A 12,514-nucleotide genomic window follows, 5' to 3' on the forward strand; every position below is an offset into this window, starting at 1 on the left:
TATTTCTCCTACTGTTTCTTGTTCCCTTGGCTGAATGACTGGGGGAAATGGGAGAGGTAGTCAAGCCTTTGGCTGGGGTGTCTTTGCCTCCTCCTGGTGGCCAGTTTCAGTATTTCCCAACAGTAAGGAATAAAGCCGTGGACTCTCCTTATACAGAAGGAAATTAAATTATCTGGTAAGCATAATTTATGTTTTTACTCGTTTCCATCTGCGACCTCTACGAGTATGTATGCTCAGACAATGGAATGGCGATCATTCTGACCTGTTCCAACGGATCGTTTTGGACAGCCATACAAGAGATTCTCTCTCCTGGTAGCTCTGTCATGACCACCTGTCTCAAGGCACATGTTTTATTTAAACCATCATAGGAGATTGTGACTACGGACACCAGCCTTCTTGGCTGGGATGCGGTTTGGCGTCCTCTGAAGGTGTAGGGAACCTGGTCGCTGGAGGAATCTTCGCTTCCCATCAATATTCTGGAATTGAGAGCCATTTAAATGCACTGATGGTGTGGCCTCAACTTCTCTCTATCCGGTTTATCAGATTCCAATTGGACAACATAACGTTTGTGGCTTATGTCAACTATCAAGGAGGAACACGGAGTTCCCTAGCTATGAGAACTTTCGCATCATCCAGTGGGAGGAGTCTCTGAAATGTCACATTTCGGCCATTCTCACCCCGGGGGTGGAAAATTGGGAGGTGTGTTTCCTGAACAAACAGTCTTTCCATCCCGGGGAGTGGTCTCTTCCCCACGAAGTGTTCTCCAAGATAACTCTCCAGTGGGGTGTTCCGGATATAGACCTCATGGCCTCTCATCTCTATACCAAACTGCCCAGATACAGATCGAGATCAATGGTTCCTCAAGCAGTGTTGGTGGATCCATTAGCGGTACCATGGATGTTCAAACTTATTTATCTGTTTCATTCGTTTGCTCTCTTTCCCCGGGTGGTCGCCTGCATCAACAGGATTCTCATTGTTCCGGCGTGGCCTCGCAGGACCTTGTTTGCGGACCTGGTGAAGATGTCTTCCGCGCCTCCGTGGATGTTTCCTCCAAAATCCATTCCTTTACCAAAATCTAGATTCTCTGAGGCTGACTGCATGGTGACTGAAAGCCTAGTGCTGTCCAACTGAGGTTTTTCTGATAGGGTATTTGTTATTCTGATCAAGGCTCGTAATCCAGTGACTCGTCATATTTACCACAAGGTGTGGCACACCTATCAAGCTTGGTGTGAGGATCGAGTTTTCCCTTGGCACAAGGTGAGAATTCCTTGAAATCAGGCTCTGTTTGAGCCTATGCATTCTGTTGAAATTAAACTTTTGTCTTGGAAGTTCTTTTTTTTGCTGACTATTTCCTCTGCTCACAGAGTTTCTGGTTATCTGCTTTACAGTGTGACCCCCCCCCCCTATCTTGTTTTCATGCGGATAAGGCTGTTTTACTTACCAAGTTAGATTATTTTACCTAAGGTTGTCTCAACTGCAATAACATTCAGGAGATTGTAGTAGCTTCTTTCTGTCCTAATCCTTCCTCTCAGAAGGACCATTTACTACACACTTTGGATGTAGTGCATGCTTTGAAATTCTATCTTCATGCAACTAAGAATTTCAAACCATCAGCTTCCTTTTTTGTCTTGTATGACGGTAAGCGCAAGGGTCAGAAGGCCACTGCTGACTTCTCTTTCTTTTTGGATGAGGTAGCTGGTCAACAGGCTCCTGAGAGGATTATGGCTCATTCTACCTGGGCAGTGTCTTCTTCTTGGGCTTATAAGAACAAAGCTTCTAATGAACACATCTGTAAGGCGACTACTTGGTCCTCTTTACATACCTTTTCAAAGTTTTACAAGTTTGATGTTTTTTTTCAGCTGAGGCTTCCTTTGGGAGAAAGATGCTTCAAGCGGTTGTGCGTTCAGATTAGGTCCGCCTGCCTTATTTTCCCTCCCTGTTTATTCTGTGTCCTCTCTAGCCTGGGTATTCGATTCCCAACAGTAAGGAATTCATTTGTGAACTCTCCCTGCCATTGGAAAGAAAACAAAATGTATGCTTACCTGATAAACTATTTTCTTTCCTGGCACGGAAAGTCCACAAACCTGCCCTATTATTTTAAGGCGGCGGTTTTCCTTATCTTCTGGCACCTCTATCCCCCTAGTGTTTAATGACTGGGGGATTAAGGGAATGCTCTGCCTGCTCCTGGTGGCCAGGTGTTGTATTCCCAACAATAATGAATGAATTCTGGGACTCTCCATGTCAGGGAAGAAATTTTTTTATCACGTAAGCATACATTTTGTTTTTTAGATATATATAAGTCAAGCCCCATGCGACCAGAACTTGGAGCTTTTGTGTAAATTATCCATTTTACCTACTGGAATGTATGAAATTGTTTACAAATAGCTCCTTTTACTTTATTTTGGCATTTTAAATAGCTGATTTTTTTCTTGTGGTATCCCTACCTATTCTGAAAGTTTCTACACTTAAAGGGACAGTCTAGTCAAAATTAAATTTTCATGATTCAGATAGGGCATGTCATTTTAAACAACTTTCCAATTGACTTTTATCATTACATTTGCTTTGTTCCCTTGGTGGTATTTTTGAAAAGCTAAACCTAGGTAGGCTCAAACTGATTTCTAAACAGTTGAAACCCGCCTCTTAGCTCAGAGCATTTTGAAAGTTTTTCACAGTTAGACAGTACTAGTTCATGTGTGTCATATAGATAACATTGTGCTCACTCTTGTGGAGTTATTTAGGAGTCTTCACTGATAGGCTAAACTGCATGTCTGTCAAAAGCACTGAGAAAAGGGTGCAGTCTGCAGAGGCTTAGATACAAGGTAATCACAGATGTAAACTATATATTAATATAACGGTGTTGGTTATGCAAAACTGAGGAATGGGTAATAAAAGGATTATCTATCTTTTTAAACAATAACAATTCTGGTGTAGACTGTCCTTTAAGTATAGGTTCTAGAAAGCCTGGGTAAATGTAGCCCACAGAAGAAATTACATTCACAGTATGAGGTACAAGAAATAAATAATAAAATGTTGATTTTCAATTGTTCTAAATATTGGACTTTGGTTTACAGGGATAATATAAAAAACAAGTTTGTGTACAGAAATGAATAAACAAAGGATATCTGAATTCCCTGCACGCTCAATAAATTTTGATGGGTTGTGGTTTCAAAGAACAAAAACAGCTATTTCAAATACAAAAATAAACTACCATATTTTTTTTGTTTATACTTTTTTCATGCATTTTATACTCTGCAGCTGATGTAACAATTCATTTTAAACACATTTAGGTAAAACAAATTACGCTACGCTGCCCTTTTAATGGGAACACCACCCATTTAGGGCTAGATTAAATAGTGCCGTGGTAAATATATATTTTTTTTCCCCTAGCGAAAAGATCGTTAGCGTTGGGCTTTTTGCGCTTGTCAGGTTCCGCTGGTATTTCAAGTTGAAAGAAATCATTATTTTTCACTAGCGGTAGCCCAAAAATCGCAAAAATTCTAAGCGGAGTTTTCTCGTGTGCATGCATGTGTTCCCCCATAGAAATCAATGGAGATTAAAAAAGTGGAAAAAAACACCCTACCATAAATTCCTAGCCTAATAACCCCTAATCCGCAATCCCCCCCCACATTGCAAACATTAAATAAAACTGTAAACCCCTAAACTTCCATTCCCCCACATCGCAAAGTACCTAAACTATTAACCCCTAAACTGCCACCCCCACATCGCAAAGTATCTAAATAAACTATTAACCCCTAAACCACCATCCCCCCACATCGCAAAGTATCTAAATACATTAACCCATAAACCGCCACCCCCCCACATTGCAAAGTTATAAACTAACATCGTATCCTCCTAACCTTACACCCCCTAACTTAACCCAAATTGAAATACCCCTAAATTTACTAAAAAAATACTAACTACCTTAAAAAACAAAACAAAAAAAACTTGCCTATAAAATTAAATAAAAACCTAATCTTACCTTTAAAAAAATAATATTGATATTACCGGGAGGAAAAATAAAAAAACCTAACATTACACGAAAAAGCTAACCTAACATTACACAAAAAAACTACCAAAACTACCAATACAGAAAAATAAATAAACTTACATTACAGAAAATTAAAAACGAAATTAGCAAAAATAAAAAAAATGTATCCTATTCTAATACCCCTTAAAAAAACAAAAATAACCCCAAAATAAAAACAACCCTATTCTAAAAATAAACTACTAATAGCCCTTAAAAGGGCCTTTTGTAGGGCATTGCCCTAAAGAGATCAGCTCTTTTTGTGAAAAACAAAACAAAACACTAACCCCCTAACATTATAAACCCCAGGGTTGATAGTCGTAAAACTGCATACTCTAGGGTATTAGAGCATGTTATTTATCAACTATTATGGCCCTTTAACAATTCCAGGCATGTCTTTTTTGCATTTGAATATCCCTTTAAGCCAGGGGTCGACAAATCTATTTAAAATTTTGAAGCCAGTAAAAAAAATTGAGACAGAAAGTGCTATTTTTATAAAGATATATGGAGAATAACCCAAAAAGTTACTAGCTAGGGGTAAAATTCTAGGAGCCAGTGGCTCCCCGACTCCTGGGTTCATCAAGCCCTGCTTTAAGCATATGTATTTTTTATCACATTTTGTAAATGTGAGTGAATTCAATAATGGTAATTGATTTTCTTTGCTATTTTTAACTAATAACAAGAAGGTATCTTTAGCATACATGTGAATATAATTATTATTATTATCAGTTTTTTGTACAGCGCCAACAGGTTCCGCAGCGCTAAAAACACAGGTCTAATATGCAAGGTGACAGTTATGGGACACAAAGGGGTAGAGGACCCTGCCAAGAGTTGCACTGTTGTAAATCAGCTCTCATGAAGGCGATCTACAAAGCAGCTGGGCTCATGGGCTTACATGCTAAGGGGGTTCAAGGAGATAACTAAAGGAGGAGAGGAACTAAGATAGGAAAATGTTAGTGTATATTATATGCATCGCTGAACAGTAGAGTCTTTAAAGAGAGCTTGAAAGTTTGAAAACTAGGGTAGAGTCAGGTAGAGTGAGTCAGAGAGTTGCACAAAATAGGGGCCAGTCTGGAAAAGTCCTGTAGACAGGAATGTGAGGAGGTAACAAGAGAGGAGGAGAGAAGGAGGTCATGAGCGAAGGCGACGGGAGGGAGAGTATCTGGAGATGAGGTTGGAGATATAGGAGGGAGCAGTGTTAATGAGAGCCTTGAATGTCAGAGATAGGATTTTATGTTTTATTCTGGAGATTAGAGGAAGCCAGTGAAGGGATTGGCAAAGAGGTGCAGCAGATGATGAGCAACGTGTAAGGAAGTTCAGCCTGGCAAAGGCATTTATTATTATAGGGAGACGGCAGCTAGGGAGGCCGGAGAGGATGGAGTTGCAATAGTCAAGCCGGGAAATGATGAGAGAGTGGATTAAAGTCTTAGTTGTGTCTTGTGTGATGAAGTGGCAAATTTTGGAGATGTTTTGGAGGTGGCAAGAATTGGCCAAAGACTGGATGTGGGGATTGAAAGAGAGATCTGAGTCAAGTGGGACCCCAAGACAGGCTTGGTGTAATGATGTTATTATCAACAGTTAGAGAAAGTTGGGGGGTAGGGATTTTGGAAGAAGGAGGGAAAATAAGGAGCTCAGTTTTAGAGAGATTTAGCTTAAGGTAATGAGTGGGAATCCAGGAAGAAATATTTGAAAGACAATTAGGGACTCTGGTTAGTAAGAAAGGGGATAGGTCTGGTGCACAGATGTAGATTTGGGAATCATCTGCATACAAATGGTATTCAAACCCATAGGACTGTATTAAGGAACCTAAGGATAATGTATAAATTAAGAAGAGAAGGGGACCAAGGACAGAGCTTGTGGTACCCCAACATAAAGTGGTAAAGGGTCAGAAGATGTGCCAGAGAAGGTAACACTAAATGTCCGGTTAGATAGGTAAGAGGAGAGCCACAAGAGAGCTGTGTCACAGATGCTGTAGTTTTGCTGTAGTTAGATCATTAGTAACCTTAATGATTGCAGTTTCTGTGGAGTGTTGTTGGAGAAATCCAGATTGCAATGGATCAAGTAGGGAGTTTAACGTGAGGAAATGTGATAAACGTATATACAAACCTTTCCAGACGTTTTGAGGCAAGGGGAGTAGGGAAATATGGTGGTAGTTGGATGGAGATGATGGATCAAGAGCAGATTTATTTGTGGATAGGAGTAATTAGTGCATATTTAAGGGATGAGGGAAATATACCAATGCTGAGGGAGAGATTAAAACATGAAGTGGGAGGTCAGTAGCTGTGAGGGGATGGGATCAAGGGGACAGGTAATGAGGTGAGAGGAGGATATGAGGGCAGAAACTTCTTCCTCGGTAGCGGGAGCAAAAAAGCTGAGTCTGTGGCTTTGTGGGAATATAATGTAGTATAACCCACAGCCAATCCCAATGTTAATGACTTAGTCTCTATACATAAAAAGTTTGGGAAAAGCGAAGAAGACTTCTGATTCTGCCCCTCATTCCCTTTAAAAAAAATCTAACTTTTTGGCTACAGATGTTTGTCCTGATTTGACACCGTAATCAAAGTTGGAATGTGTTTCTATGGCCCTAAGGGAAACATGTTATACTCACTTTTATCGTCTTGTTTTAACCTGTATCTCAGAGTTTATTATCATTTGTGGGTTTTTTTACCTAGTTTTCTATTGCAGATACTTTGCTTCATTTGCTTATATTCCTTTTTTTTGTTCCTTTTCATGACCTATTTCTTTATTTAAGGCATCGTCTCGAAGAAGGTCAAGCCAGCAGCTGGACACGTCGCCTAAAAGTCTTCCTCTGCTGCACTCGCACTAAAGATTCTCAGTCTGTAAGTGAACTAAAGCATTTTACAGTGGTCAGTGATTGCAAAAAATCCTAATCAGAGCATATACCTAAAGGGACAGTATACTGTAAAATAGTTTTCCCCGTAATGTGTTTCCAAATGACGTTATACCAGCTGCTTACTATAAAATGTATGAGAAATTACTTATCTAGATTTATTTTTGTATATGAAATATCTGGTTTTGTTTGAAACCACAACCCAATTAAATTTGGTTGAGCTGGCTGGGAAATCAGATTTCCTTATTTTATCACTTTGTTTACACACATATACTTATATTATCTCTGTCAGTAAACCAAAGCCCAATACTTAGAGAGAACAATTAAAAATTATATGTACTACCTCTTCTACCTCCTACTGGGAGTGTAATTATGCTGGCTTTGTTTGCACAGATTTTTTTTAGCCTATACTCAGGTATAGAAATGTTGAGTGCAGGTAGGGATACAATAGGCATCTATTTCAAATGCCAAAATAAAGGTGAAGGAGATACTGTAAACAATTTAATACATTGTAGCAGGTAAAATGGATCACCGGTAATATATTAAGAGTCCCTTTAAAAGACTATAAAACTTGGTATTTCAACAACAAATAAATACTAATATACTGGCAAAAATATGTTGCTGGAGTGGAAATATTCAATTTTTTTCTAATGACACGGTGAGTCCACGGATCATCTTAATTACTGTTGGGAATATCACTCCTGACCAGCAGGAGGAGGCAAAGAGCACGACAGCAAAAGCTGTTAAATGCCACTCCCCCTACCCACAATCCCCAGTCATTCTCTTTGCTTGTATCAGTTGCAAGGAGGGGTAAAGTTAGGTGTCTGATTCTTCAATAAAGAGTTTATTTTTTAAGCAGAGCAAGTTTGCTCTGGTTTTCTTTGGGGTTTAGCCGTAGTCCATGTCAGTCTCTTCAGTAGAGCAAGTGGTGGCTTTTAAGCATTTGGGAACTTGTGGGGTATAATCCCCACTGGGCCTCCCAAGTAACTTCATGCTGCCCTTGGTTGAAAGTTTGAGTAAGTTTACTCAGTCTTTTGTTTTTTGATGACATTGATAAAGAAGGGCCCTCCTAATTTGATCCCTGCACCAGTGATACCACCCAACTAAACTTGGGGGCTATACAGAAAAATTCTTTAACTCTTCCCACAACATTGAAACAGGGTCCTAATTTACAGCAAGGCCATAATACCATTGAGAGGAATGTTACAATTAGCAATATTAATTCCAATAAAGAACAAACACCTCAGGTTTTTCATGTGGCTCAGAAATACACAGGAGGAGGAGGGAAACAAAAACAAAAACCACAACAACCACCCCCAAAACAATTGCTGACACAGCCACATCGTTACACACTGAGGGAACAACAACACAGAATGCACACACAATGAAACAAAGTAATGTGATTAATGTATCCACATACACCCTTAATAAAATGGAAATGCAAGTACTTGAATATGGCCTGGGTTTCTGTCCTGACAGAAGGTTTGACATCTTTCAAACTATTATAGATGTCAATCGTTTTGTCAGGAAATTAACCATTAAAAAACATTTTTCTTCAAAGATAAATCTGGATCAATCCATCAGAGAAATTACTTCTTCTGATGTTGCACATCCAGATTTAGGGTTCACTGAAGCTTGTAGTATGGTGGCCCTGGAAAGTTTAGAAGCAGAATCAGACACAAACTCAGAATTCACTAATAGTCAATTACCGAAGTTGAAGCCCAGTACAGATTTTTACCCAATACACAATAGGGGAAAAGCTCTTGAAACATTTCACAAAAGAGTCATTGAAGATCTGCATCTTCTTAACCAAAATAATACCAAGCCACCACACAACCTCTCTAAACGGGAAAATGAGGCTATTGCCTCGCTTAAAAATAATGAATCTATCGTGATACGACAATCCGATAAGGGAGGTAGTGTGGTGGTCATGGACCGCACACAGTACGTCAGTGAAGCTCTACGCCAATTAAGTGACACTAATGTTTATTCGGTTTTGAAAAGAAATCCAGGCAGCGAATTTCAGTATGAACTGGGGCAGATCTTGGACGACGGAATAGCTTTGGGCATCTTGGATAAGCAAACAGCAGATGCTCTGTATGTTAAACATCCGCTAACTCCAGTCTTCCATCATCTGCCTAAGGTCCATAAAAGCTTAAGTGATATTAAGGGCCAACCCATTGTATCAGGCATTGGCTTACTATTGGAGCCCCTTTGTGATTGGTTTGACAAAATTTTACAACCCTTTGTACTTGCACTACCCAGTTATATTAGGGATACTACACATGTCTTGAGGATTCTGGATGACATTGAATGGAGACAGGAGTACAGTTGGCTCACCATTGATGTGATCTCGCTGTACTCCAGTATCCCCCACGACATGGGTTTGGAAGCTATTGCATTCTTTCTTAAAAAGGATCCAAGCATGAGAGAGACAACCATTGAGTATCTGTTGAGAGTAACACAATTTCTTTTGGAGCACAACTATTTCTTCTTTGAGGGGGTGTTCTATCTGCAGCGACAGGGTACAGCTATGGGGGCAAAATTTGCCCCCTCCTTTGCTAACTTATTCATGGGCTGGCTCGAACGTACGTTTTTGTATGATGAGAGGAACCCCTTCAGAGAAGAGATAGTTGTCTATAAACGCTTCATAGATGACCTTATTTTTATTTGGTCATCAACAGAAGCGAGAGCCTCTGAATTTGTTGAGTATTTAAATGCCAGTGACAATGGACTGAATTTTACATTTGAGTGGCAAAAAAATAAGGTGAACTTTTTGGCCATCACTTTAAGTGGTGCCAATATTGGTAACAAAATTCATTCTACACTTTATAGGAAGCCCATCTCTGGCAACACTATCCTTCACAACAAAAGTGCCCACCCTTCACATGTGTTTAAAGGAATCGCCAAAGGTCAGTTCCTTAGAGCACGTAGGATTTGTAGCAGGGATCAAGATTTTGAAACAGAAAGCACAAACATCAAAGACAGACTCAAATCACGAGGTTATCCACCTAGAATGCTTAACCATCTAGTTAAAAAAACTCTGGAAGACGGTAGACCTCCATTATGTAATCAGTGTCAAATTAATACTGAAGATAAGGATTTATCTTTTATCACAAAATATTCTTCTGATTATACATCAGTTTGTGATATTGTAAAAAAATACTTCCCAATTCTGTTGGGGGACACTGGTTTGAAAGATACTGTTGAGAAGGGGTTTAGGTGTGTATATTCCCGAAATCTCACTTTGGGTAACATTCTTGCCCCCAGTCAGTTACCAAGCTTGAAGAGAAACACAGGATCTTGGTTACTTGTAAATGGCACATAGAAATGTGGTAATCATAGATGTAAAGCCTGTGATTTTCTGACTGAGGGTCGAGAGTTTTACTCTTGTGTTTCACGTGAATCATTTCTCACAAAAGGTTGTGTCAAGTGCTCAACTAGTTATGTCATATACCTAATTGAGTGTACAGAACACTCAAGACAGTATGTTGGCATGACCAGTCGGGACGTCAGAACCCGCATACGTGAGCATTTGGGTTACATTAAATACGACAAACCCTGTTCAGCACTATCAAGGCACTTTCTGGAAATACATCAAAAGGATGTTACTTCCTTTAAATGGAGAGCAATTGAGGCAATAACATTACCCACTAGAGGAGGAGACAAAGACCAACTCTTGGCACGCCAAGAGGTTTATTGGATTATGAAACTAAAAACACAAATCCCCCATGGTTTTAATTCAGAATATGATATCATCAACCATTGGAAATAAATAGATATTTTTAAGATATGTTTATGTTAAGCATAGAGACATGATCATTAGTATTTATATTTATGGATATATTCAATTTTTTGATCAAAGGGGTCTGAGGTTTTTGACCAAGTATCCACATTGGTTAGCTATCCTTGTGTGTTTTTTGCAAGTTGTTTGTTGTCATTTTACCATGGTTATCATCATATCATACTATATATTTTTTATAGTTATACCTAAAAATGTATACTTTAGTCTATTATATATTATATTGGATAACTTCGATTGATCATTTTGATCTTATGTATTATCATTATTGTAAGGTGTTTCTAGAGAACTATTACTTTTTTAAACTTGTATAGCTAAAATAATAAAATAATAAATTAACCATGGAGGGTAATAACTTATAGATTGAACTATGACAGATCTGTTAAATTTGGTGTAATTTTTTGTTTTTTACTTTCAATGACAACAATTTTATGAATATAGATACTTTCATGTTTTTATGTCTCTATGCTTTTTATATATTCATCACAATTCAACTGTATGTTTGGTTGAATTTTGTTTGTATAAAATAGGGACTTTTCCATAAAAAGGTTCTTTCCAGTTTAAATAATAATACCGTTGTATATGCTTGATGAGTTCATTTAATTTCTTTTCATTTATTATATTATTATTTTGTAATATATGTACCTATTTTTCTAATCCCCTTTTGAATTAAATCTTTCTAAATCTGTATATGTAATTTTGGAATGGTATGAGTTAAACTAATTGGAAGGAGTGTTTAGCACCGGCCAATGGTTACTGAGAATATGCTTTTTAAACTTGAGATGCATTTGCTCTAACAGGTTTATGAATACGGCTCCTGCCGAAACGCGTAAAACCTGTTAGCCTTTTATCTAACATGTGTTTTAATTGGATGTCATAAATAAAGTTTATTTTATTTATTCTACCTACGGATTATGAACTTTTCTTTTTTTTAATTTAATACATTGTAGCAGGTAAAATGGATCACCGGTAACATATTAAGAGTCCCTTTAAAAGACTATAAAACTTGGTATTTCAACAACAAATAAATACTAATATACTGGCAAAAATATGTTGCTGGAGTGGAAATATTCCATTTTTTTCTAATGACACGGTGAGTCCACAGATCATCTTAATTACTGTTGGGAATATCACTCCTGACCAGCAGGAGGAGGCAAAGAGCATGACAGAAAAAGCTGTTAAATACCACTCCCCCTACCCACAATCCCCAGTCATTCTCTTTGCTTGTATCAGTTGCAAGGAGGGGTAAAGTTAGGTGTCTGATTCTTCAATAAAGAGTTTATTTTTTAAGCAGAGCAAGTTTGCTCTGGTTTTCTTTGGGGTTTAGCCGTAGTCCATGTCAGTCTCTTCAGTAGAGCAAGTGGTGGCTTTTAAGCATTTGGGAACTTGTGGGGTATAATCCCCACTGGGCCTCCCAAGTAACTTCATGCTGCCCTTGGTTGAAAGTTTGAGTAAGTTTACTCAGTCTTTTGTTTTTTTCCACAGGTCCATGTGAGGTAAGAAGCCCCTCTCATACCAAGTGAGCTGTCCTTCTGCCGGACAGATTTTTGGAGGTAAGTGCCTATTTCTTTCCTGTTTTGATATAGGAGAATTTGGCACTTTGACAGTTAATTCTGTCTAAATATAAAATCAGCCTTCTAGGTTAACGGTTTATTTTATGGCAGTTCTGCAGGCACTGGGGATGTTTGGAGGCTCAGTTTATTATGTTTTCACTTTGGTGTACATGTTTTTTGTTTGTGTATTAATGGCTACCGGGAGGTTTGTTAGGCCACACCCACAATAGGCGGGCTTATCTGAGATAGCAAGGGCGTTTTTGGCGCCCTTTTAGCTGTTTCCT

The 12,514-nt window shown here is 38.6% G+C and overlaps 1 protein-coding gene across 1 annotated transcript in view; it reads left to right on the plus strand.

Moving 5' to 3' along the window:
* Nucleotides 1–12,514, plus strand: part of DAGLA (diacylglycerol lipase alpha) — a 205,261-nt gene that overhangs the window by 95,148 nt on the left and 97,599 nt on the right. The window contains exon 6 of the mRNA XM_053720097.1: nt 6,777–6,864. Coding sequence (XP_053576072.1) covers nt 6,777–6,864 — 88 coding nt within the window. The remainder of the gene's footprint in view (nt 1–6,776; nt 6,865–12,514) is intronic.

Source organism: Bombina bombina, chromosome 7 (genome assembly GCF_027579735.1).
Source record: "Bombina bombina isolate aBomBom1 chromosome 7, aBomBom1.pri, whole genome shotgun sequence".
Taxonomy (NCBI): domain Eukaryota; kingdom Metazoa; phylum Chordata; class Amphibia; order Anura; family Bombinatoridae; genus Bombina; species Bombina bombina.